Source organism: Hypomesus transpacificus, chromosome 23, assembly GCF_021917145.1.
Source record: "Hypomesus transpacificus isolate Combined female chromosome 23, fHypTra1, whole genome shotgun sequence".
NCBI lineage: Eukaryota > Metazoa > Chordata > Actinopteri > Osmeriformes > Osmeridae > Hypomesus > Hypomesus transpacificus.
In genome coordinates, this window is record NC_061082.1 from 16,582,957 (window position 1) to 16,606,098 (window position 23,142).

Sequence of the window (23,142 nt, forward strand, 5' to 3'; positions counted from 1 at the left end):
GTTGCTTTTAAATAAATAAATAAAAACTGCTGAATAAATACTGTTGTCTGTGTCTGTACTAAGAAAACGCTTCTGTGGCAGTGAGGTTACATATATTTTGTATTACTTTTGTTCTGTAGGCCTACTCTAATTTCATTGTATCCCGTCAAGGCGTTTAAGTGCTTTCGGCTTTAATCTGAGTCGTTTTCCCATACATATTATGGAAACCTTTAATATAAAACCAGCACATTCCCTCATACTGCACACGTCCATTTTATGGGACCCAGATTGAAGAACCTGATGATCTGTCTGACCGATCACCATTTTCTCAGCTTCTAGTATTTGGTATTATTAGCTGTCAGAAAATGTATGGACAGACTAATTACACAACGATAGTGGTCTGAAACTGCTAAGTCAGTAAGGATCTGAGGCATCAAACCAGCATGCCCCTGCTACTAAGGTTTGTTTTGGTCTCTTCAGCATTGAACTAAAAACAACTAGGCAACTCTAGTGAACCTGATAACAAAGGTCAGTGGCAGTTGGGTTTGATGCAGGTTTGCCTCAGCGATGGCTCCCCACCTGACCTTACATGCGACATGCTAAGTTTTCTACTTTTGAAGATGTATTTGAAAACCACATCATCCCTGCAGTATTACCACGATGGAGCTTCTTGATGGTCGTTTTATGGTCATATATCGTCCTCCTATGGATGTGTAGGGTACAGCAGGCCACATTTCTTGAAATAACATGTTCAAAATGTGTCTTTTTTACTTTGTATAATTTGCATTTATCTTAATTCAGTGTAGTCAATCACAATGTGTATTTTTGTACAACATTTTATTTACCACTTTTTTACCCACAATGCATTGCCGTAATGTCCCCATGACATCCACCGAGTCAGCTGATCACTCATAAGCTCTCTAGCAAGGAGAAAGATGTCGCTGGAAAATCACCGAAGGATGGACTCCCTGTTTGTCCTAGTGTTTGTGTTCTTGTCAGCCGTAACGTCAGGTAAGACAAGATATACTTCTGTGTATTAGAGATTTTCGCTAGTAGTCACAATGTGTACGGTATCCAAGCTTGTCTCCACTCGCCAAATGAATGCGCCATACTTAACAGTCAGTAGCCATGGAATAGGCCAGCTTGCCACCAATGAGCAAAATTTAATGCGATTCGACATATGAAAAACATGATATTTACTATCATCAGTCAATAATCAGTTGCACTAAGCGGCAAGCAATTTATTTGTGTATTTTGCCTATATTTTTCATGAAGAGTTTGTCGTTGCTAGCTACTGTAACTACAGTGTACTGTAACTACAGTAGCCAGCTAAACGAGGAGAAGACAAGACGTAATGAATGTCAGCGTCTTCATACATTATTGATTGGCTTCCATAACTAGATGAACTTTTATGTTATTAATAAGAACGCCAGGCCTTCCTTGCTGATTGTAAAATGTAGTGGCCTGCTAGCATTCCAGAGTGGCTCATCATGTGACAATGTTACTTCCTCACCTCAGTTCCTCTTCGAGAGGCACGGGATCCGTTCATTGTAATAGAGTTCTTAGTTTATTTTACATTTTTTATTAGTTCAATTCACTAGGCCAATACCTCGTCAAAATAATTACGTAGTCACACTAAACAGTTAAAATATGCCATCTGTCTTGGTCTCATTGTCAGTCCAGTCTTTCCAAACCAACAAAGCATAAGCTTTGTCAGAAACGGTGTGAAGGTGAGTAAGGCTTAACCAACTAAATGGAAACCTTCAGGCATCTTGGACTATGCATAGTGAATGATACTGTTTGTCGTTGGTGTCTTTAACTTCCAATAAGGAATCGGCCTATAGATGTTTTTATGTTGTTGTTGTTTTTTTACATAGGAGTCAGTGGAGACAGACTGACCGTACTGCAGGCACCAGAGTATGTGTCTTTTCAAAAGGGAGATTGGATGATCTCAGGAGAGAAGATCCCAGACCTGGTGGCTCTCACCATGGGCTTTTCCATTCAGGAGGTTTGGAAAATATAAATTAAAATGGTGGAAATGTGTTTAATCTACACTGCCCCTGCCCCTCAAATACCCCATCATCTAAAGTTATAATTTATGTGTGTGTAGGATCTTTCTTGGCCAGGTCTGCGGGCTGGTCCATTGTTCCAACGTCCCAGGGCCAACATGCTGGTGGTTGTGCGTGGAGTTGACAGCCTAAACCTGCCCCAGAGTGTGGCCTCTTACCCCTTGGAGAATGTATGTCTCTCGAAGTAATATGGCATGCCACGTCTTGACAGTAAAGTCCAGGGCCTTTTTTTTTTATTTTTGAGCTTTCTAGAATCTTTCAAACTAATTTAATTGAGAACATGTTCAAAGGCTAAACTCAAATTTTAAGCTCTGAAACACAATGCTAGTGGGGTGTTTGTTATCACTGTATGTGACTCTCCTATGGCTGACATTGGCAGCTGAGCCATGTTCAAACTGTAACTGCCATGCTAATCATTTAGCCACATTATTTCAATGTTCCGTTTTATTGTCTTTGACTCTACGATGTCACTGACTCTGGAGTCAAAAACTCTGGACTGCAGTAATGACTCAGACTTGTCACTGTATAAACTTCTATGTTCTGTTTCCAATATCTTCATCCAGCCTGTACCCTTTACGCTAGACAGCGTGGCTGAGACGGTCCACTCTCTGTTTTCTGAGGACACTCCTGTTGTACTTCAGCTGGCTCCCAGCGATGAGGTACTGTATTCCTGGACTAAGTTCTATATAGAGAATCGAGTTGGATCTCTTTTATTGAATGTGGATATGAATGTTAAGGCCCACAATGGCCTTGTACAGTACCAAGCAGATGTGTCTTTCTCCTCCCCTGCAGAGGTTGTACATGCTGGGCAAGGCCAATGCCGTGTTTGAGGACCTTCCTGTCACCCTCCAGCAGATGAGAGCACGTCTATCTCAGGACGGCTCTGTAGTTACCTCCCTGCCCCTCAACTCACTCAGCCGCAATGCAGAGGTCAAGATACACCACTGTCAGGGAGGAGTATTATCGTGAAATTGCTTCACCTGAGCTTGTCTGAACCCTTGGCTCTCTCTCCCTCTCAGGCTGATCTTCTCTTCTTGTCGGAGGTCCAGGTTCTGCATGACATCACAGCTCTGGTAAGACTGTCTCCTCCCTCAATCTGTCTCCGAAGTAGGACCTTACAACGATTTATTCTCACAACTATCTCACAAGTGTCCTCTTTTTATTATGTGTTAAATGTGTATGGAAAGTTTTTTGAGAAAGGTGCATGCAATTTAACCACACAGATAAAACCATTGTGTTTCTTATATACTAGTATTATAATTAGACCAATACGCTGTTCTTATTGGTCCAGACACGTTCTCAAAAGTTAACAAATCCGTTTGTATACCTCCTTAAAAGTTCGCAGAGGTAAAAAAACGTTTTTGAAACTCCAGAGTTGTTTGATATGTTGCCTTGGAGATGTAGTGACGTCACCAGTGCAAGTGCAGCTGACAACATGGCGTCTGCTCCAGATTCGCCGTGTTTGATTTGTGATCTTCCCACGTATTGCTGTAGTATATAAGAAACCAAGTGTTTACTCTTCGACAGGTCAGCAAACGCTTTGTCGCCTCGATTTGTTAAAACTATTTGTTTTTCGGTTTCTCGGTTTGTGTTCCATGGCGGGCCGCCACACCAAAATAAACAGAGAGGAAACACTTTACAAGCATTCAATGAGACTGGATTTTTCTCCATCTGAATCAAAAGGTTGATTTAGAGCTGGATTTGATTCAAGATTGAATATAAGTGATTACAATTGGAAAGATGATCTTGGTTACTTCAGCATTATTTTGTGTTCAAGTGGTGTGCGGTCTTAAGCGATGCTCTGAGGACATGCTTTTGGGAATGCACCAAGGTTTCACGCTTGCTGGCTGTGTTCAGAAATGTAGTCCCCTCTGTTCTGTTCCCTAGCTTCAGAGGCACCGCCACCTAGCCAAAGATCACTCCCCTGACCTCTACTCGCTGGAGCTCTCTGGCCTGGAAGAGCTGGGACGCCGCTACGGACAAGACTCCAACCAATACCGGGACGCCACGGCCATCCTCACTGCTGTCTTGCAGAAGGTCTGATGGCTGGAGCATGTTTATTTGAAGAGGAGCATACTTCGTTCTCTACTGTCCCATCTCCGTTCTGTCTCTTCCTTGTCATAATATTATGAAAATGGCACTGTTTCCTACACAGAAGTAATTTAGTTGTACTTATTTATTTAGTTGTCTCTGACATTTCTCTCTTCCTCTCTGAATCTTTACTTTTGTAGTTCGGTGAGGACCTGTATGGTCTCTATGGCAACAATGCTGTGGTGCAGGTAGTCACGGTGAAGAACTTTGAGGCACCATTGACCAGAAAGTCACGTTCAATCCTTGAGTCCAAACAAATTGTGAGTCTCATTTTATAAAACGGACAGGACCATACACTTTGCTGTTCTTGCTTTTACAATATACATTCATGTCTCCATGTATTAATTTCTTTTTTCTTTCTCCCATCTGTGGCCCCTGCAGAGCAATCCAGGCAGCCCCTATAATCTGGCTTACAAGTATAATTTTCAGTATGCAGTCATCTTTAACATAATTCTGTGGCTGATGATCATCCTGGCCCTTGCCGTCATTGCCATCGCCTACAACCTCTGGAACATGGACCCCGGCTATGACAGCATCATCTACAGGATGACCAATCAGAAGATCCGGATGGACTGAGATCCACCCTTTTGTTTACATTCCCAAACTCTCCCATGTTTAGTCTTTTAGTCAGTGTGTTCATTTTTTGTTTGTCTGAAACTACATTGTGTGAAGAAATACTGTATCTTGGGCCAATACCAAACCAACCCCTGGTCTCTGTATACATCTGTCAAGATTTTATTGGAAAACTTAAATATTGTGGGACCTGCCTGATGTTGTGGATGTTGTTTCACTAATGCTCATTGGTCAATTCTACATTGTACCAAATGGGATTTTACATCCATTCAGATCTACATTGGGGCCTAAAGACAATAGATATTGGCTTGTTATGAATGTCTTATCAAAGTGTTAAGTAATGGCTATTTTTGGCCACTAAAACATAATCTATCACATACATTTACAAATAAAATTTGACCGGTAGTTAAGAGTTGTGGAAGTAGCCTGCTGAAGTAGCCTGCTGATCTTCATGTATTGGTTAGCTGTACTAACTATAACAGTTCAACTTTGACAGTTCAACTGTAAATTGATACTGTGAAGCTTTCAAACCCTCACTTTTCACATGTATCCATTTAGGTTGTCCCTTCCTTAATGGTCGTAATTCCCTTACTTTCTCTGGTGGTTCCAACATTTGGTTGAATCAGATTATTATTGTGATGCCCTGACCGACATAACTTGTGTGTAGTTTGTTTTGCAATATGAAACTGTTGTAAGTTAGGTGAAATGTAGGTGTGTACATATTAAGATGGATATAAAATAAGAATATCTTAAATTAAACTGGCTTTATCTGTATTGTGATGAAGGTGTAATTTTATCCCCTGTGTGCTAGCATGGATTAAAAAACTGTTGACGTGAAATCCCATTGTGTTGAACTGGAAATTCATGGTTTTTGGGTATCATAAGGAGAGATTAATGTTAATTTCACAATTAAATGTGCAATAAAATACAATTTAAGTTATTCTTCACCTTGTGTCTGTTTATGCACCCCCTATAACCGCTTTGAGAGTTTTATTGTGTATGAGGGTCAAAAAGATTTGCAAGTGTAAAACTGAATATGAACGTGGAATATAGGTTTGTATATTCTAAACCTGATTTTCAAAAGTGCAGAAAATATTCGTATGTTCACAAAGGATTCGAACATTCAATAGCCTTCCAAATAGGCTAAAGAATACAGCTGATAACTGGCCAAATGTGCAGCTCAGCCAATGTAACAGCGACACGGAGTTTGGGCAATAAATATCAATATCTGATATCTCTTCATATTCAAGTAATATCCAAGAGGGAATGTACAACAATTTTAATCTAATTGACTAGATAAAAATTCTGAAAATCACATATAGTAGGCCTAATGAGAACCTGTAGAGGATAGAGTTCTGTGGCCATCAGAGCATGTGAACAGAGTTGTAAATCAATGGAGCAAGGAACAGCGCCATTAAGTAACCTTCCGGAGAGGAGAAACCCACCTTACCTCACAGAAAGTACACCACACCAGGGCCGGCCCAAGGCATAAGCGAACTTAACGGCTGTTTGTCCCCAAGAGCACATTAAGATGCAGCTTAATTTTAAAATTATATTACGTTCATGGTAATTATACAAATTTGCAATAAACTCAATATTATATTGACCGGCTGGCAAGGAAGATAATAGCCTACTACTACTGGTTTAAAATATTATCTTGGGGGCCTGCCTTTGTCAGCACTCATAGTACAGCAACAACGTTGACGATTGTTCGAGAACGGAAAAGATCAGTCGGCAATCGCAATCTGACACGGTTAAAAGCAATGTCACAAAAAAGGACATATTCCTCTGGTGCAGAGAAAAGAAAACAGAAGAAGAGACAAAACAGCAAGATCAAGGTATGTTTGCATGATTCATTACAGTTTTTAACCTTAAACATTTACAGTTTAGAGATAGATGCATTAATCAAGCCTTCAACGTTAGCTAGAGCTAGCTAGCTATCATTTTAGTGTAACACTTAGACTAGCTACTGAAGCTTAAAATTTTTACAATAGCTAGATCCCCTACTTTAAAATTTGCATTTATTTAGCTAGTATCCATTCAGCTAGGTGGATTTACCTAGGCGAATGCATACTAGGTAAATATATTTAAAAATAAATTTCGATTGCCATTGAACTTTGCTGTAAGGTACTAGGTTTGCTAACTAGGCTACGTTGTGAGCTAACATAAGCTGGCTAGTTGACAGGTAAGCTCGCTAACAAGGCTAGCCTAGAGTATCTTGCATAGACCCTATCCTTTTGGGGGTCATTGATATAATATTCGACATTGCTAGTTTAAACCATAAGCTATTAAAGTGGTTAACTTGTGTACAATAGATGCATTGTCTAGTTTATTTAGCTACTTTTCAGTACACCACATTAAGTACACCACTTAGTACTGTAAGACTTTGAATACAAGTTCAAATCATCACATGACCAATCTTGTGGGTTTGCTTCTGCTAAAATTAAAAACTGTATAAGGGTGAAATCAATATTATGATGTAAGCAACACAACTAATAACATTGCTAATTAGTGTATTAGATTAATAGTGTGCGAATAATCAAGCATTAAAAATAATCAATAATATCTGCGTCACAGGGGGGACAACTCTAAATCAACTCTGCTTAAGGCCCATAAAGGCTTGGGCCAGCCCTGCACCACACCTATACACACACACCCCCACCACCCCTACGTACACCCCTCCTCCCCTCTCCATCCTCTCCCTGATCACCTTCACAGGGTTTCAGTTGGTCAACGCCCCACAAGCTGCGCCCTTCACCCCCAAGTACCGGTTCCCAACCGGCCTCACCAGACAACACTCTCCACACCCACTGCCCCACCTGGGACCCCTCTACCGCAGAAAAAAACGGATTTTTGAAACAGGGAGTCGGAACATGGGCTCGCTCCGTCCGCTCCGCGCATCACCCCGGTATTGCAGCGCCCTCCAGGAACGGTGCACTCTTTCTAAGCGTGTCAAAGGGAAACACTAGGGAGGGAGGGAGTGAAAGAGTGGGAGAGGTTTTGGGCGGGGGGATAGGTTAGGGCTTGGGTTTTTGGGTGTGAGGTTGGTCCAGAAAGGGTTAGGGTGAAAAAAAAAATAATTTGCGCGGAGCCCTGTCGGCCGGTGGCGTCTGAGGTAAAAAACTGAGGTAAGGGTGCACCCGGGACCGGGGGTGGTGGCCCTGCCCCTTGAAAGTCCACCTCTGATATTAGAATAGTCCAATGACACCAAGAGAAAGCAGCACATATACGTTCAATGATCACGAGAGAGAGAGAGAGAGAGAGACGATAACAACCTCCTTCGTGATCAAGGTGTCTCCCCTGCCAGGTAAGTATGAGTTGGAAGGGAGACGGGTCCTCTGACCCTCGTGCCAAGGCTGCCGCAGGCACCCGCGGTACGCAGACAGGCTGAAAAGGCTGCCAATGGAAGGGGCGGGCTGAAGGGAGCAAGCCCCACCTCCCACTCACACCCATCCCCCCCATCCCCCCCATCCCCCCATCCACCCCCGTGGGTCACCCCTCCTCTCCTCTGCCCTGCCCCTTGAAAGTCCACCTCTGATATTAGAATAGTCCAATGACACCAAGAGAAAGCAGCACATATACGTTCAATGATCACGAGAGAGAGAGAGAGAGAGAGAGAGAGAGAGAGAGAGAGAGAGAGAGAGAGAGAGAGAGAGAGAGACGATAACAACACTAAGAATGAAGTCAAACTGACCACAAAAAACTAAGGAGGAATCCCAAGGCAAACTGAGCTACTGGGCAGAGCGCTGTCATGTATAAGTAGCCTATGACCCACTCCTTCCTTCGCTTACGGCCATACCACCCTGAACACGCCCGATCTCGGAAGCTAAGCAGGGTCGGGCCTGGTTAGTACTTGGATGGGAGACCGCCTGGGAATACCAGGTGCTGTAAGCTTTTTTTCTTTTTTTTCTCTTCTCTCACCAGCAGGGGGTACTGTTTCCCCATCTCGTGCCACACCGCTCCTCAACCGCTTGGCTTGACCGGTCTCAAGTTTGCCAGATTATTATTTTTCACAAACATGTTCGGGGGAGAGCGCGTACGCAGTCCCCCACTACCAGAAATTATGCAGTCGAGATTCCCGCATTTGGGGAATTCGCAATGGCCGAGCCTCGCCCTGGGTGAACCTTTAAGCTTTTATTGGTTTTACCAAAATTAAAAACAGTTATTTACAGTATTGGTAAAAACTTCCACCACATTTCACCCAGTGACAATATGTCATTCACAATCACCCCTTACCTCAAAACGAAACACACAAAATCAACAGTGTGGGCCCTCCCTGCGCCAACCTAAAACCCTCCAGGAAAGCGAGGAAAAACTCCTCACAAAAAAACTCTTTGAGAAAATGAAGAAGAAACCTCGGGAGGAGCCATTCGAGGGGGTATCCCCTCCTCCAGGGATGGTTGGGGGTGCTGTAGGTCGGGCCGAGTCCAAGTGCCTTGCAAAAGATGTGTGTCTGAGATGAGAGTTCCGGTAAGTGGGGTGGGGTGTGTGGGTGGGGGGGGGGGGTTGGAGGGGCCAGACGTCTTGATGAGTGGGGGGGGGGGGGGTCTCATGTGTCGGGGGGGTGTATTGTCCTTTTCGGGGGCCCAGGGAGAGGGGTTCCTGGTGCTGCAGCTGGTGTGCCGGGAAGGGGTGATAACTGGTCCTTTGGGGGGGGGGGGTCAAGTGGAGGGTGCTGCTGCTGGGATGGTGTTTGGCAAACTGGAACCCTTGTGGCCTGGTGGGTTTCTCCTCTCCGGACCCTCGTACTGGGGACAGATGTTGATGTCCCCGGGTCTTCGGGCTTGGTGCCGGAACGGGTGAAGTGGTGTAGTGAGTGGAGTGGTGGCTGCCAGGGCAGTGGTGTTGAGGGTGGTAGGGGCGATGAGGGTGTTGGGTGGAAACGCCGTCGGCGTTCGGGGACGGAGCATGGAGTGCAGAGATGGTATGATGGCATGGGGGGGAGGAGCTAGATGGATACGTCCTTCCACCTCTCAACCCCCCATGTGTCTCTGGCGGTGTCCGGATTATTTTTGAAGTCCAGAATGGCGTAGTCCCTGAGGAGGAGCGTGATTCTCCTCCTCTGGACGATGAAGGGTTGATCCTGTTGATGATAGACCCTGCTGTTTCTTGTCTCCCATATCACCTGCTTGACGGTGCTGACGATCCTCCACTGATGTTGTAGGCGGGGGGTCGTACAACCCCCCGGAGGACCGAACAGGATGTCGTCCGCCGTCAAGCGAGGCAAGGTGTTGTTCCTGTAGAGGGAGACAGAGGGAACAAACAGGGCCCAGACCCGCCTGGCCACGGTGCACTTGACGAACAGGTGGTAAATGTTTTCAGTGTCAGTGCAACCGTGGGGGCAGAGCTCGGTACGGGCCATGCGCCGTCTATACATGAATTCTCTGGTGGGGAGACAGCCGTGAGCAGTTGACCAATTCAGATCCTTTTGTTTATTGTTGATGCATTTATGGTTGATGTTTTTCCAGACCTGTTGGATGTCCAGGGCCGGCCTGGCCTTGGGTGGTGTGATGGTGTCCTTCCCTCTGATGTGTGCCATGATGTCCTTGTATTTCCAGGAGGCCAGGCCGGCTGTGGGCAGACCCGTCCTGAAGGCAAAGTTCTTCCACTCCCTGTATACTTGTGGGGGGTCCCAGCAGTAGGGCGCAGTGTGGTTAATGGCAGTGTTGGTGAAACGGAGTGCTCTGAGTGTGGGTGTGGCGAAGTACCTCTCAAAGGTTCCTGCCTTCCTGTCCGGTTTATGGATGTTTGTGACCAGTTGGGAAAGGCCCTGTGCCCTGATGATGTTGAGGATGTCTGGGACCCCCTTCCCCCCCTTCTCCTCTGCGCTGAACATGATGGTCCTTTTCAAGCGCTCCATGGTGCTCCCCCAGACAAAGGTGAACATCAGGCGCTCGATGGTTTTGCTCGTCACCCTGTCCGGGGGAAACACCCTCCCGACGTAGAGGAGAATGGGGAGGATTATTGCCTTCAGGATCAAGATCTTACCCGTTATTGTGAGGGACCGTGCACTCCATTGGGCGATCTTTTGCTTGGCATGTTTGATGGTGTTGGCCCAGGTCAGGGTCCCTTTCCCGTTGTTTTGGTAGGTGACTCCGAGCAGCTTGATGTTGTCTGTCTTTACAGGGAAAGAGGTGGCTATGTCTTCTTTCCAGTATTGCGACAGGTACAGTTCGCTCTTACCTCGATTGACCAGAGCGCCGGTGGCTGCACAGTAGTCGTCCACCACCTTCGTTGCCGCGGCGATGGAACGACTATCTGTGCCGACGATGGTGATGTCGTCCATGTACGCCACCACCTGGAGCCTCTCTCCCTGGGCCCCCGGGAGGTGATAACCCTGGATGTTCTGAGTCGCTCTTATTTTACGGAGGAAAGGCTCCAGGTAAATGACATACAGCAGGGGTGCTAGGGGGCATCCTTGTCTGACCCCAGACCGGATGGGAAAGGGGTCTGTCAGCTGTGAATTGACCAGGACTCTGCTCGTGATGTTGTTATAGCAGAGCCTGGTCCAGTGGATGAGGTGTTTTGGGAAGTTCATCCTCCCTAGCACCTCCTGCAGGAAGCCATGGCTTACCCGGTCGAAGGCCTTCTCTTGGTCGAGGCAGAGGAGCGCGAAGGGGGACCTCCGCTCCTGGGAGTGAAGGATGAGGTCTCTCACCAGGAGCAGGTTGTCATTAATGGACCTTCCGGGGACGCCGCAGGTCTGATCCGGGTTGATGATTGCGGGGAGGTGTTTTTGGAAGCGCCACATGAGGGCCTTCGTGAGTATTTTATAATCGGAGCAGAGGAGGTTGATGGGGCGCCAATTCCGGAGGTCCTTGAGGTCCCCCTTCTTGGGTATTAGTGTTACTGTACTCTGTCGCATCGATTCTCCTAGCCTCCTTTCCCTGTAGACCGCTCGGAGGACCTGAGCCAGATCGTCCTTGATGAGTTCCCAGAAGGCCTGATAGAATTCTGCCGGGATCCCGTCCGGTCCTGGGGCCTTCTGGGTGTTCATGGCGTGCACGGCCCGGGTGAGCTCCTCCAGACTCAGCTCTGGTTCCTCGCCCTCGCCCTCGCCCCCCTCTTTGATTTGGTCCAGACCGTCGAGGAAGGTTTCCGCCAGCGTCCCGTCCGCCGGCTTGGTGTCAAACAGCCGGCCGTAGAACTCCTCGGTCACCCTCCTGATGTCGTCGCTGTCCGTGACGGTCTGGCCGCTGGTGTTGTAGAGGGACAGGATGCCTTGTTGTTTAGACCGTGCCCTGCGGAAAAAGTGTTTGGTACATTTCTCCTCCTCCTCCAGGCCCTGGAGTTCATCCCTGAAAGTCTTCCTCTCCTGTTCTTCCCGATAGAGTGTGGCCAGGTGTTCCTTGGTCTCTGACAGCTCCCGGGTCACATCGAATCCTCTGAGTTGGAGGAGGCTCAGGCGTTGCAGGGCCCCGTTGTGATGGTGGAAGCGGGTCCTCTGTTCCCGAGCCTTCCTCCTCCCCACCCCCCCGAAGAACCCCTTGACCCGGGACTTTACCATTTCCCACCACTCTATCGGGGATCGCCCTGGGTGAACCTCCCGCTCCTCAACCGCTTGGCTTGACCGGTCTCAAGTTTGCCAGATTATTATTTTTCACAAACATGTTCGGGGGAGAGCGCGTACGCAGTCCCCCACTACCAGAAATTATGCAGTCGAGATTCCCGCATTTGGGGAATTCGCAAAGGTCAGCACAGCCGAAGTGCAATGGCCGAGCCTCGCCCTGGGTGAACCTCCTTCGTGATCAAGGTGTCTCCCCTGCCAGGTAAGTATGAGTTGGAAGGGAGACGGGTCCTCTGACCCTCGTGCCAAGGCTGCCGCAGGCACCCGCGGTACGCAGACAGGCTGAAAAAGCTGCCAATGGAAGGGGCGGGCTGAAGGGAGCAAGCCCCACCTCCCACTCACACCCATCCCCCCATCCCCCCCATCCCCCCCATCCCCCCATCCACCCCCGTGGGTCACCCCTCCTCTCCTCTGCCCTGCCCCTTGAAAGTCCACCTCTGATATTAGAATAGTCCAATGACACCAAGAGAAAGCAGCACATATACGTTCAATGATCACGAGAGAGAGAGAGAGAGAGAGAGAGAGAGAGAGAGAGACGATAACAACACTAAGAATGAAGTCAAACTGACCACAAAAAACTAAGGAGGAATCCCAAGGCAAACTGAGCTACTGGGCAGAGCGCTGTCATGTATAAGTAGCCTATGACCCACTCCTTCCTTCGCTTACGGCCATACCACCCTGAACACGCCCGATCTCGTCCGATCTCGGAAGCTAAGCAGGGTCGGGCCTGGTTAGTACTTGGATGGGAGACCGCCTGGGAATACCAGGTGCTGTAAGCTTTTTTTCTTTTTTTTCTCTTCTCTCACCAGCAGGGGGTACTGTTTCCCCATCTCGTGCCACACCGCTCCTCAACCGCTTGGCTTGACCGGTCTCAAATTTGCCAGATTATTATTTTTCACAAACATGTTCGGGGGAGAGCGCGTACGCAGTCCCCCACTACCAGAAATTATGCAGTCGAGATTCCCGCATTTGGGGAATTCGCAAAGGTCAGCACAGCCGAAGTGCAATGGCCGAGCCTCGCCCTGGGTGAACCTCCTTCGTGATCAAGGTGTCTCCCCTGCCAGGTAAGTATGAGTTGGAAGGGAGACGGGTCCTCTGACCCTCGTGCCAAGGCTGCCGCAGGCACCCGCGGTACGCAGACAGGCTGAAAAAGCTGCCAATGGAAGGGGCGGGCTGAAGGGAGCAAGCCCCACCTCCCACTCACACCCATCCCCCCATCCCCCCCATCCCCCCATCCACCCCCGTGGGTCACCCCTCCTCTCCTCTGCCCTGCCCCTTGAAAGTCCACCTCTGATATTAGAATAGTCCAATGACACCAAGAGAAAGCAGCACATATACGTTCAATGATCACGAGAGAGAGAGAGAGAGAGAGAGAGAGAGAGAGAGAGACGATAACAACACTAAGAATGAAGTCAAACTGACCACAAAAAACTAAGGAGGAATCCCAAGGCAAACTGAGCTACTGGGCAGAGCGCTGTCATGTATAAGTAGCCTATGACCCACTCCTTCCTTCGCTTACGGCCATACCACCCTGAACACGCCCGATCTCGTCCGATCTCGGAAGCTAAGCAGGGTCGGGCCTGGTTAGTACTTGGATGGGAGACCGCCTGGGAATACCAGGTGCTGTAAGCTTTTTTTCTTTTTTTTCTCTTCTCTCACCAGCAGGGGGTACTGTTTCCCCATCTCGTGCCACACCGCTCCTCAACCGCTTGGCTTGACCGGTCTCAAATTTGCCAGATTATTATTTTTCACAAACATGTTCGGGGGAGAGCGCGTACGCAGTCCCCCACTACCAGAAATTATGCAGTCGAGATTCCCGCATTTGGGGAATTCGCAAAGGTCAGCACAGCCGAAGTGCAATGGCCGAGCCTCGCCCTGGGTGAACCTCCTTCGTGATCAAGGTGTCTCCCCTGCCAGGTAAGTATGAGTTGGAAGGGAGACGGGTCCTCTGACCCTCGTGCCAAGGCTGCCGCAGGCACCCGCGGTACGCAGACAGGCTGAAAAAGCTGCCAATGGAAGGGGCGGGCTGAAGGGAGCAAGCCCCACCTCCCACTCACACCCATCCCCCCATCCCCCCCATCCCCCCCATCCCCCCATCCACCCCCGTGGGTCACCCCTCCTCTCCTCTGCCCTGCCCCTTGAAAGTCCACCTCTGATATTAGAATAGTCCAATGACACCAAGAGAAAGCAGCACATATACGTTCAATGATCACGAGAGAGAGAGAGAGAGAGAGAGAGAGAGAGAGAGAGAGACGATAACAACACTAAGAATGAAGTCAAACTGACCACAAAAAACTAAGGAGGAATCCCAAGGCAAACTGAGCTACTGGGCAGAGCGCTGTCATGTATAAGTAGCCTATGACCCACTCCTTCCTTCGCTTACGGCCATACCACCCTGAACACGCCCGATCTCGTCCGATCTCGGAAGCTAAGCAGGGTCGGGCCTGGTTAGTACTTGGATGGGAGACCGCCTGGGAATACCAGGTGCTGTAAGCTTTTTTTCTTTTTTTTCTCTTCTCTCACCAGCAGGGGGTACTGTTTCCCCATCTCGTGCCACACCGCTCCTCAACCGCTTGGCTTGACCGGTCTCAAGTTTGCCAGATTATTATTTTTCACAAACATGTTCGGGGGAGAGCGCGTACGCAGTCCCCCACTACCAGAAATTATGCAGTCGAGATTCCCGCATTTGGGGAATTCGCAAAGGTCAGCACAGCCGAAGTGCAATGGCCGAGCCTCGCCCTGGGTGAACCTCCTTCGTGATCAAGGTGTCTCCCCTGCCAGGTAAGTATGAGTTGGAAGGGAGACGGGTCCTCTGACCCTCGTGCCAAGGCTGCCGCAGGCACCCGCGGTACGCAGACAGGCTGAAAAAGCTGCCAATGGAAGGGGCGGGCTGAAGGGAGCAAGCCCCACCTCCCACTCACACCCATCCCCCCATCCCCCCCATCCCCCCATCCACCCCCGTGGGTCACCCCTCCTCTCCTCTGCCCTGCCCCTTGAAAGTCCACCTCTGATATTAGAATAGTCCAATGACACCAAGAGAAAGCAGCACATATACGTTCAATGATCACGAGAGAGAGAGAGAGAGAGAGAGAGAGAGAGAGAGAGAGACGATAACAACACTAAGAATGAAGTCAAACTGACCACAAAAAACTAAGGAGGAATCCCAAGGCAAACTGAGCTACTGGGCAGAGCGCTGTCATGTATAAGTAGCCTATGACCCACTCCTTCCTTCGCTTACGGCCATACCACCCTGAACACGCCCGATCTCGTCCGATCTCGGAAGCTAAGCAGGGTCGGGCCTGGTTAGTACTTGGATGGGAGACCGCCTGGGAATACCAGGTGCTGTAAGCTTTTTTTCTTTTTTTTCTCTTCTCTCACCAGCAGGGGGTACTGTTTCCCCATCTCGTGCCACACCGCTCCTCAACCGCTTGGCTTGACCGGTCTCAAGTTTGCCAGATTATTATTTTTCACAAACATGTTCGGGGGAGAGCGCGTACGCAGTCCCCCACTACCAGAAATTATGCAGTCGAGATTCCCGCATTTGGGGAATTCGCAAAGGTCAGCACAGCCGAAGTGCAATGGCCGAGCCTCGCCCTGGGTGAACCTCCTTCGTGATCAAGGTGTCTCCCCTGCCAGGTAAGTATGAGTTGGAAGGGAGACGGGTCCTCTGACCCTCGTGCCAAGGCTGCCGCAGGCACCCGCGGTACGCAGACAGGCTGAAAAAGCTGCCAATGGAAGGGGCGGGCTGAAGGGAGCAAGCCCCACCTCCCACTCACACCCATCCCCCCCATCCCCCCCATCCCCCCATCCACCCCCGTGGGTCACCCCTCCTCTCCTCTGCCCTGCCCCTTGAAAGTCCACCTCTGATATTAGAATAGTCCAATGACACCAAGAGAAAGCAGCACATATACGTTCAATGATCACGAGAGAGAGAGAGAGAGAGAGAGAGAGAGAGAGAGAGAGACGATAACAACACTAAGAATGAAGTCAAACTGACCACAAAAAACTAAGGAGGAATCCCAAGGCAAACTGAGCTACTGGGCAGAGCGCTGTCATGTATAAGTAGCCTATGACCCACTCCTTCCTTCGCTTACGGCCATACCACCCTGAACACGCCCGATCTCGTCCGATCTCGGAAGCTAAGCAGGGTCGGGCCTGGTTAGTACTTGGATGGGAGACCGCCTGGGAATACCAGGTGCTGTAAGCTTTTTTTCTTTTTTTTCTCTTCTCTCACCAGCAGGGGGTACTGTTTCCCCATCTCGTGCCACACCGCTCCTCAACCGCTTGGCTTGACCGGTCTCAAGTTTGCCAGATTATTATTTTTCACAAACATGTTCGGGGGAGAGCGCGTACGCAGTCCCCCACTACCAGAAATTATGCAGTCGAGATTCCCGCATTTGGGGAATTCGCAAAGGTCAGCACAGCCGAAGTGCAATGGCCGAGCCTCGCCCTGGGTGAACCTCCTTCGTGATCAAGGTGTCTCCCCTGCCAGGTAAGTATGAGTTGGAAGGGAGACGGGTCCTCTGACCCTCGTGCCAAGGCTGCCGCAGGCACCCGCGGTACGCAGACAGGCTGAAAAAGCTGCCAATGGAAGGGGCGGGCTGAAGGGAGCAAGCCCCACCTCCCACTCACACCCATCCCCCCATCCCCCCCATCCCCCCCATCCCCCCATCCACCCCCGTGGGTCACCCCTCCTCTCCTCTGCCCTGCCCCTTGAAAGTCCACCTCTGATATTAGAATAGTCCAATGACACCAAGAGAAAGCAGCACATATACGTTCAATGATCACGAGAGAGAGAGAGAGAGAGAGAGAGAGAGAGAGACGATAACAACACTAAGAATGAAGTCAAACTGACCACAAAAAACTAAGGAGGAATCCCAAGGCAAACTGAGCTACTGGGCAGAGCGCTGTCATGTATAAGTAGCCTATGACCCACTCCTTCCTTCGCTTACGGCCATACCACCCTGAACACGCCCGATCTCGTCCGATCTCGGAAGCTAAGCAGGGTCGGGCCTGGTTAGTACTTGGATGGGAGACCGCCTGGGAATACCAGGTGCTGTAAGCTTTTTTTCTTTTTTTTCTCTTCTCTCACCAGCAGGGGGTACTGTTTCCCCATCTCGTGCCACACCGCTCCTCAACCGCTTGGCTTGACCGGTCTCAAGTTTGCCAGATTATTATTTTTCACAAACATGTTCGGGGGAGAGCGCGTACGCAGTCCCCCACTACCAGAAATTATGCAGTCGAGATTCCCGCATTTGGGGAATTCGCAAAGGTCAGCACAGCCGAAGTGCAATGGCCGAGCCTCGCCCTGGGTGAACCTCCTTCGTGATCAAGGTGTCTCCCCTGCCAGGTAAGTATGAGTTGGAAGGGAGACGGGTCCTCTGACCCTCGTGCCAAGGCTGCCGCAGGCACCCGCGGTACGCAGACAGGCTGAAAAAGCTGCCAATGGAAGGGGCGGGCTGAAGGGAGCAAGCCCCACCTCCCACTCACACCCATCCCCCCATCCCCCCCATCCCCCCATCCACCCCCGTGGGTCACCCCTCCTCTCCTCTGCCCTGCCCCTTGAAAGTCCACCTCTGATATTAGAATAGTCCAATGACACCAAGAGAAAGCAGCACATATACGTTCAATGATCACGAGAGAGAGAGAGAGAGAGAGAGAGAGAGAGACGATAACAACACTAAGAATGAAGTCAAACTGACCACAAAAAACTAAGGAGGAATCCCAAGGCAAACTGAGCTACTGGGCAGAGCGCTGTCATGTATAAGTAGCCTATGACCCACTCCTTCCTTCGCTTACGGCCATACCACCCTGAACACGCCCGATCTCGTCCGATCTCGGAAGCTAAGCAGGGTCGGGCCTGGTTAGTACTTGGATGGGAGACCGCCTGGGAATACCAGGTGCTGTAAGCTTTTTTTCTTTTTTTTCTCTTCTCTCACCAGCAGGGGGTACTGTTTCCCCATCTCGTGCCACACCGCTCCTCAACCGCTTGGCTTGACCGGTCTCAAGTTTGCCAGATTATTATTTTTCACAAACATGTTCGGGGGAGAGCGCGTACGCAGTCCCCCACTACCAGAAATTATGCAGTCGAGATTCCCGCATTTGGGGAATTCGCAAAGGTCAGCACAGCCGAAGTGCAATGGCCGAGCCTCGCCCTGGGTGAACCTCCTTCGTGATCAAGGTGTCTCCCCTGCCAGGTAAGTATGAGTTGGAAGGGAGACGGGTCCTCTGACCCTCGTGCCAAGGCTGCCGCAGGCACCCGCGGTACGCAGACAGGCTGAAAAAGCTGCCAATGGAAGGGGCGGGCTGAAGGGAGCAAGCCCCACCTCCCACTCACACCCATCCCCCCATCCCCCCCATCCCCCCCATCCCCCCATCCACCCCCGTGGGTCACCCCTCCTCTCCTCTGCCCTGCCCCTTGAAAGTCCACCTCTGATATTAGAATAGTCCAATGACACCAAGAGAAAGCAGCACATATACGTTCAATGATCACGAGAGAGAGAGAGAGAGAGAGAGAGAGAGAGAGAGAGAGACGATAACAACACTAAGAATGAAGTCAAACTGACCACAAAAAACTAAGGAGGAATCCCAAGGCAAACTGAGCTACTGGGCAGAGCGCTGTCATGTATAAGTAGCCTATGACCCACTCCTTCCTTCGCTTACGGCCATACCACCCTGAACACGCCCGATCTCGTCCGATCTCGGAAGCTAAGCAGGGTCGGGCCTGGTTAGTACTTGGATGGGAGACCGCCTGGGAATACCAGGTGCTGTAAGCTTTTTTTCTTTTTTTTCTCTTCTCTCACCAGCAGGGGGTACTGTTTCCCCATCTCGTGCCACACCGCTCCTCAACCGCTTGGCTTGACCGGTCTCAAGTTTGCCAGATTATTATTTTTCACAAACATGTTCGGGGGAGAGCGCGTACGCAGTCCCCCACTACCAGAAATTATGCAGTCGAGATTCCCGCATTTGGGGAATTCGCAAAGGTCAGCACAGCCGAAGTGCAATGGCCGAGCCTCGCCCTGGGTGAACCTCCTTCGTGATCAAGGTGTCTCCCCTGCCAGGTAAGTATGAGTTGGAAGGGAGACGGGTCCTCTGACCCTCGTGCCAAGGCTGCCGCAGGCACCCGCGGTACGCAGACAGGCTGAAAAAGCTGCCAATGGAAGGGGCGGGCTGAAGGGAGCAAGCCCCACCTCCCACTCACACATCCCCCCATCCCCCCCATCCCCCCCATCCCCCCATCCACCCCCGTGGGTCACCCCTCCTCTCCTCTGCCCTGCCCCTTGAAAGTCCACCTCTGATATTAGAATAGTCCAATGACACCAAGAGAAAGCAGCACATATACGTTCAATGATCACGAGAGAGAGAGAGAGAGAGAGAGAGAGAGAGAGAGAGACGATAACAACACTAAGAATGAAGTCAAACTGACCACAAAAAACTAAGGAGGAATCCCAAGGCAAACTGAGCTACTGGGCAGAGCGCTGTCATGTATAAGTAGCCTATGACCCACTCCTTCCTTCGCTTACGGCCATACCACCCTGAACACGCCCGATCTCGTCCGATCTCGGAAGCTAAGCAGGGTCGGGCCTGGTTAGTACTTGGATGGGAGACCGCCTGGGAATACCAGGTGCTGTAAGCTTTTTTTCTTTTTTTTCTCTTCTCTCACCAGCAGGGGGTACTGTTTCCCCATCTCGTGCCACACCGCTCCTCAACCGCTTGGCTTGACCGGTCTCAAGTTTGCCAGATTATTATTTTTCACAAACATGTTCGGGGGAGAGCGCGTACGCAGTCCCCCACTACCAGAAATTATGCAGTCGAGATTCCCGCATTTGGGGAATTCGCAAAGGTCAGCACAGCCGAAGTGCAATGGCCGAGCCTCGCCCTGGGTGAACCTCCTTCGTGATCAAGGTGTCTCCCCTGCCAGGTAAGTATGAGTTGGAAGGGAGACGGGTCCTCTGACCCTCGTGCCAAGGCTGCCGCAGGCACCCGCGGTACGCAGACAGGCTGAAAAAGCTGCCAATGGAAGGGGCGGGCTGAAGGGAGCAAGCCCCACCTCCCACTCACACCCATCCCCCCCATCCCCCCCATCCCCCCATCCACCCCCGTGGGTCACCCCTCCTCTCCTCTGCCCTGCCCCTTGAAAGTCCACCTCTGATATTAGAATAGTCCAATGACACCAAGAGAAAGCAGCACATATACGTTCAATGATCACGAGAGAGAGAGAGAGAGAGAGAGAGAGAGAGAGAGAGAGACGATAACAACACTAAGAATGAAGTCAAACTGACCACAAAAAACTAAGGAGGAATCCCAAGGCAAACTGAGCTACTGGGCAGAGCGCTGTCATGTATAAGTAGCCTATGACCCACTCCTTCCTTCGCTTACGGCCATACCACCCTGAACACGCCCGATCTCGTCCGATCTCGGAAGCTAAGCAGGGTCGGGCCTGGTTAGTACTTGGATGGGAGACCGCCTGGGAATACCAGGTGCTGTAAGCTTTTTTTCTTTTTTTTCTCTTCTCTCACCAGCAGGGGGTACTGTTTCCCCATCTCGTGCCACACCGCTCCTCAACCGCTTGGCTTGACCGGTCTCAAGTTTGCCAGATTATTATTTTTCACAAACATGTTCGGGGGAGAGCGCGTACGCAGTCCCCCACTACCAGAAATTATGCAGTCGAGATTCCCGCATTTGGGGAATTCGCAAAGGTCAGCACAGCCGAAGTGCAATGGCCGAGCCTCGCCCTGGGTGAACCTCCTTCGTGATCAAGGTGTCTCCCCTGCCAGGTAAGTATGAGTTGGAAGGGAGACGGGTCCTCTGACCCTCGTGCCAAGGCTGCCGCAGGCACCCGCGGTACGCAGACAGGCTGAAAAAGCTGCCAATGGAAGGGGCGGGCTGAAGGGAGCAAGCCCCACCTCCCACTCACACCCATCCCCCCATCCCCCCCATCCCCCCCATCCCCCCATCCACCCCCGTGGGTCACCCCTCCTCTCCTCTGCCCTGCCCCTTGAAAGTCCACCTCTGATATTAGAATAGTCCAATGACACCAAGAGAAAGCAGCACATATACGTTCAATGATCACGAGAGAGAGAGAGAGAGAGAGAGAGAGAGAGAGAGAGAGAGACGATAACAACACTAAGAATGAAGTCAAACTGACCACAAAAAACTAAGGAGGAATCCCAAGGCAAACTGAGCTACTGGGCAGAGCGCTGTCATGTATAAGTAGCCTATGACCCACTCCTTCCTTCGCTTACGGCCATACCACCCTGAACACGCCCGATCTCGTCCGATCTCGGAAGCTAAGCAGGGTCGGGCCTGGTTAGTACTTGGATGGGAGACCGCCTGGGAATACCAGGTGCTGTAAGCTTTTTTTCTTTTTTTTCTCTTCTCTCACCAGCAGGGGGTACTGTTTCCCCATCTCGTGCCACACCGCTCCTCAACCGCTTGGCTTGACCGGTCTCAAGTTTGCCAGATTATTATTTTTCACAAACATGTTCGGGGGAGAGCGCGTACGCAGTCCCCCACTACCAGAAATTATGCAGTCGAGATTCCCGCATTTGGGGAATTCGCAAAGGTCAGCACAGCCGAAGTGCAATGGCCGAGCCTCGCCCTGGGTGAACCTCCTTCGTGATCAAGGTGTCTCCCCTGCCAGGTAAGTATGAGTTGGAAGGGAGACGGGTCCTCTGACCCTCGTGCCAAGGCTGCCGCAGGCACCCGCGGTACGCAGACAGGCTGAAAAAGCTGCCAATGGAAGGGGCGGGCTGAAGGGAGCAAGCCCCACCTCCCACTCACACCCATCCCCCCCATCCCCCCCATCCCCCCATCCACCCCCGTGGGTCACCCCTCCTCTCCTCTGCCCTGCCCCTTGAAAGTCCACCTCTGATATTAGAATAGTCCAATGACACCAAGAGAAAGCAGCACATATACGTTCAATGATCACGAGAGAGAGAGAGAGAGAGAGAGAGAGAGAGAGAGAGAGACGATAACAACACTAAGAATGAAGTCAAACTGACCACAAAAAACTAAGGAGGAATCCCAAGGCAAACTGAGCTACTGGGCAGAGCGCTGTCATGTATAAGTAGCCTATGACCCACTCCTTCCTTCGCTTACGGCCATACCACCCTGAACACGCCCGATCTCGTCCGATCTCGGAAGCTAAGCAGGGTCGGGCCTGGTTAGTACTTGGATGGGAGACCGCCTGGGAATACCAGGTGCTGTAAGCTTTTTTTCTTTTTTTTCTCTTCTCTCACCAGCAGGGGGTACTGTTTCCCCATCTCGTGCCACACCGCTCCTCAACCGCTTGGCTTGACCGGTCTCAAGTTTGCCAGATTATTATTTTTCACAAACATGTTCGGGGGAGAGCGCGTACGCAGTCCCCCACTACCAGAAATTATGCAGTCGAGATTCCCGCATTTGGGGAATTCGCAAAGGTCAGCACAGCCGAAGTGCAATGGCCGAGCCTCGCCCTGGGTGAACCTCCTTCGTGATCAAGGTGTCTCCCCTGCCAGGTAAGTATGAGTTGGAAGGGAGACGGGTCCTCTGACCCTCGTGCCAAGGCTGCCGCAGGCACCCGCGGTACGCAGACAGGCTGAAAAAGCTGCCAATGGAAGGGGCGGGCTGAAGGGAGCAAGCCCCACCTCCCACTCACACCCATCCCCCCATCCCCCCCATCCCCCCCATCCCCCCATCCACCCCCGTGGGTCACCCCTCCTCTCCTCTGCCCTGCCCCTTGAAAGTCCACCTCTGATATTAGAATAGTCCAATGACACCAAGAGAAAGCAGCACATATACGTTCAATGATCACGAGAGAGAGAGAGAGAGAGAGAGAGAGAGAGAGAGAGAGACGATAACAACACTAAGAATGAAGTCAAA

General features: G+C 50.4%; 1 protein-coding gene, 25 non-coding genes and 2 pseudogenes across 26 annotated transcripts; 14 read left to right on the top strand and 14 right to left on the bottom strand.

Annotated features, from left to right (window-relative positions):
• The first annotated feature begins 875 nt into the window (after window positions 1–875).
• On the top strand, window positions 876–5,551 carry atp6ap2 (ATPase H+ transporting accessory protein 2). The gene is made up of 9 exons (XM_047047676.1): window positions 876–990; window positions 1,857–1,987; window positions 2,090–2,218; window positions 2,612–2,707; window positions 2,841–2,978; window positions 3,068–3,121; window positions 3,936–4,085; window positions 4,280–4,399; window positions 4,521–5,551. The coding sequence occupies exons 1-9, from the start codon at window positions 915–917 to the stop codon at window positions 4,713–4,715; spliced, it is 1,089 nt and encodes a 362-aa protein (XP_046903632.1). The 5' UTR covers window positions 876–914; the 3' UTR covers window positions 4,716–5,551.
• Window positions 5,552–8,497: 2,946 nt separating this feature from the next.
• LOC124486132 lies at window positions 8,498–8,606 on the top strand (annotated as a pseudogene).
• A 129-nt stretch (window positions 8,607–8,735) lies between these two features.
• LOC124485992 lies at window positions 8,736–8,868 on the bottom strand (annotated as a pseudogene).
• A 3,457-nt stretch (window positions 8,869–12,325) lies between these two features.
• Window positions 12,326–12,489, bottom strand: LOC124486134. Its single transcript, XR_006958250.1, has one exon. It is a non-coding gene; the product is annotated as a U1 spliceosomal RNA (small nuclear RNA).
• Window positions 12,490–12,939: 450 nt separating this feature from the next.
• On the top strand, window positions 12,940–13,058 carry LOC124485987. Its single transcript, XR_006958108.1, has one exon. It is a non-coding gene; the product is annotated as a 5S ribosomal RNA (ribosomal RNA).
• Window positions 13,059–13,187: 129 nt separating this feature from the next.
• Window positions 13,188–13,351, bottom strand: LOC124486136. The gene has a single exon (XR_006958251.1). It is a non-coding gene; the product is annotated as a U1 spliceosomal RNA (small nuclear RNA).
• A 441-nt stretch (window positions 13,352–13,792) lies between these two features.
• On the top strand, window positions 13,793–13,911 carry LOC124486100. Its single transcript, XR_006958219.1, has one exon. It is a non-coding gene; the product is annotated as a 5S ribosomal RNA (ribosomal RNA).
• Window positions 13,912–14,040: 129 nt separating this feature from the next.
• LOC124486137 lies at window positions 14,041–14,204 on the bottom strand. Its single transcript, XR_006958252.1, has one exon. It is a non-coding gene; the product is annotated as a U1 spliceosomal RNA (small nuclear RNA).
• Window positions 14,205–14,656: 452 nt separating this feature from the next.
• LOC124486131 lies at window positions 14,657–14,775 on the top strand. Its single transcript, XR_006958249.1, has one exon. It is a non-coding gene; the product is annotated as a 5S ribosomal RNA (ribosomal RNA).
• A 129-nt stretch (window positions 14,776–14,904) lies between these two features.
• Window positions 14,905–15,068, bottom strand: LOC124486138. Its single transcript, XR_006958253.1, has one exon. It is a non-coding gene; the product is annotated as a U1 spliceosomal RNA (small nuclear RNA).
• A 443-nt stretch (window positions 15,069–15,511) lies between these two features.
• On the top strand, window positions 15,512–15,630 carry LOC124486143. The gene has a single exon (XR_006958258.1). It is a non-coding gene; the product is annotated as a 5S ribosomal RNA (ribosomal RNA).
• Window positions 15,631–15,759: 129 nt separating this feature from the next.
• LOC124486139 lies at window positions 15,760–15,923 on the bottom strand. Its single transcript, XR_006958254.1, has one exon. It is a non-coding gene; the product is annotated as a U1 spliceosomal RNA (small nuclear RNA).
• A 444-nt stretch (window positions 15,924–16,367) lies between these two features.
• Window positions 16,368–16,486, top strand: LOC124486155. Its single transcript, XR_006958269.1, has one exon. It is a non-coding gene; the product is annotated as a 5S ribosomal RNA (ribosomal RNA).
• Window positions 16,487–16,615: 129 nt separating this feature from the next.
• LOC124486140 lies at window positions 16,616–16,779 on the bottom strand. The gene has a single exon (XR_006958255.1). It is a non-coding gene; the product is annotated as a U1 spliceosomal RNA (small nuclear RNA).
• Window positions 16,780–17,225: 446 nt separating this feature from the next.
• Window positions 17,226–17,344, top strand: LOC124485993. Its single transcript, XR_006958113.1, has one exon. It is a non-coding gene; the product is annotated as a 5S ribosomal RNA (ribosomal RNA).
• Window positions 17,345–17,473: 129 nt separating this feature from the next.
• On the bottom strand, window positions 17,474–17,637 carry LOC124486141. The gene has a single exon (XR_006958256.1). It is a non-coding gene; the product is annotated as a U1 spliceosomal RNA (small nuclear RNA).
• A 435-nt stretch (window positions 17,638–18,072) lies between these two features.
• Window positions 18,073–18,191, top strand: LOC124486004. Its single transcript, XR_006958124.1, has one exon. It is a non-coding gene; the product is annotated as a 5S ribosomal RNA (ribosomal RNA).
• A 129-nt stretch (window positions 18,192–18,320) lies between these two features.
• LOC124486142 lies at window positions 18,321–18,484 on the bottom strand. Its single transcript, XR_006958257.1, has one exon. It is a non-coding gene; the product is annotated as a U1 spliceosomal RNA (small nuclear RNA).
• A 452-nt stretch (window positions 18,485–18,936) lies between these two features.
• On the top strand, window positions 18,937–19,055 carry LOC124486015. The gene has a single exon (XR_006958135.1). It is a non-coding gene; the product is annotated as a 5S ribosomal RNA (ribosomal RNA).
• Window positions 19,056–19,184: 129 nt separating this feature from the next.
• On the bottom strand, window positions 19,185–19,348 carry LOC124486144. The gene has a single exon (XR_006958259.1). It is a non-coding gene; the product is annotated as a U1 spliceosomal RNA (small nuclear RNA).
• Window positions 19,349–19,796: 448 nt separating this feature from the next.
• On the top strand, window positions 19,797–19,915 carry LOC124486026. The gene has a single exon (XR_006958146.1). It is a non-coding gene; the product is annotated as a 5S ribosomal RNA (ribosomal RNA).
• Window positions 19,916–20,044: 129 nt separating this feature from the next.
• On the bottom strand, window positions 20,045–20,208 carry LOC124486145. Its single transcript, XR_006958260.1, has one exon. It is a non-coding gene; the product is annotated as a U1 spliceosomal RNA (small nuclear RNA).
• Window positions 20,209–20,652: 444 nt separating this feature from the next.
• LOC124486038 lies at window positions 20,653–20,771 on the top strand. Its single transcript, XR_006958157.1, has one exon. It is a non-coding gene; the product is annotated as a 5S ribosomal RNA (ribosomal RNA).
• A 129-nt stretch (window positions 20,772–20,900) lies between these two features.
• Window positions 20,901–21,064, bottom strand: LOC124486146. Its single transcript, XR_006958261.1, has one exon. It is a non-coding gene; the product is annotated as a U1 spliceosomal RNA (small nuclear RNA).
• Window positions 21,065–21,518: 454 nt separating this feature from the next.
• Window positions 21,519–21,637, top strand: LOC124486049. The gene has a single exon (XR_006958168.1). It is a non-coding gene; the product is annotated as a 5S ribosomal RNA (ribosomal RNA).
• A 129-nt stretch (window positions 21,638–21,766) lies between these two features.
• LOC124486147 lies at window positions 21,767–21,930 on the bottom strand. The gene has a single exon (XR_006958262.1). It is a non-coding gene; the product is annotated as a U1 spliceosomal RNA (small nuclear RNA).
• Window positions 21,931–22,374: 444 nt separating this feature from the next.
• Window positions 22,375–22,493, top strand: LOC124486060. The gene has a single exon (XR_006958179.1). It is a non-coding gene; the product is annotated as a 5S ribosomal RNA (ribosomal RNA).
• Window positions 22,494–22,622: 129 nt separating this feature from the next.
• LOC124486148 lies at window positions 22,623–22,786 on the bottom strand. The gene has a single exon (XR_006958263.1). It is a non-coding gene; the product is annotated as a U1 spliceosomal RNA (small nuclear RNA).
• Between the last annotated feature and the right edge of the window lie 356 nt (window positions 22,787–23,142).

Coding starts and splice junctions, on each gene's coding strand:
- atp6ap2 (XM_047047676.1), top strand. CDS start 915: ATGTCGCTGGAAAATCACCGAAGGATGGACTCCCTGTTTGTCCTAGTG. Junction 3,122..3,935: donor TGCATGACATCACAGCTCTG/GTAAGACTGTCT, acceptor TCTGTTCCCTAG/CTTCAGAGGCACCGCCACCT. Junction 4,086..4,279: donor TCACTGCTGTCTTGCAGAAG/GTCTGATGGCTG, acceptor TTACTTTTGTAG/TTCGGTGAGGACCTGTATGG.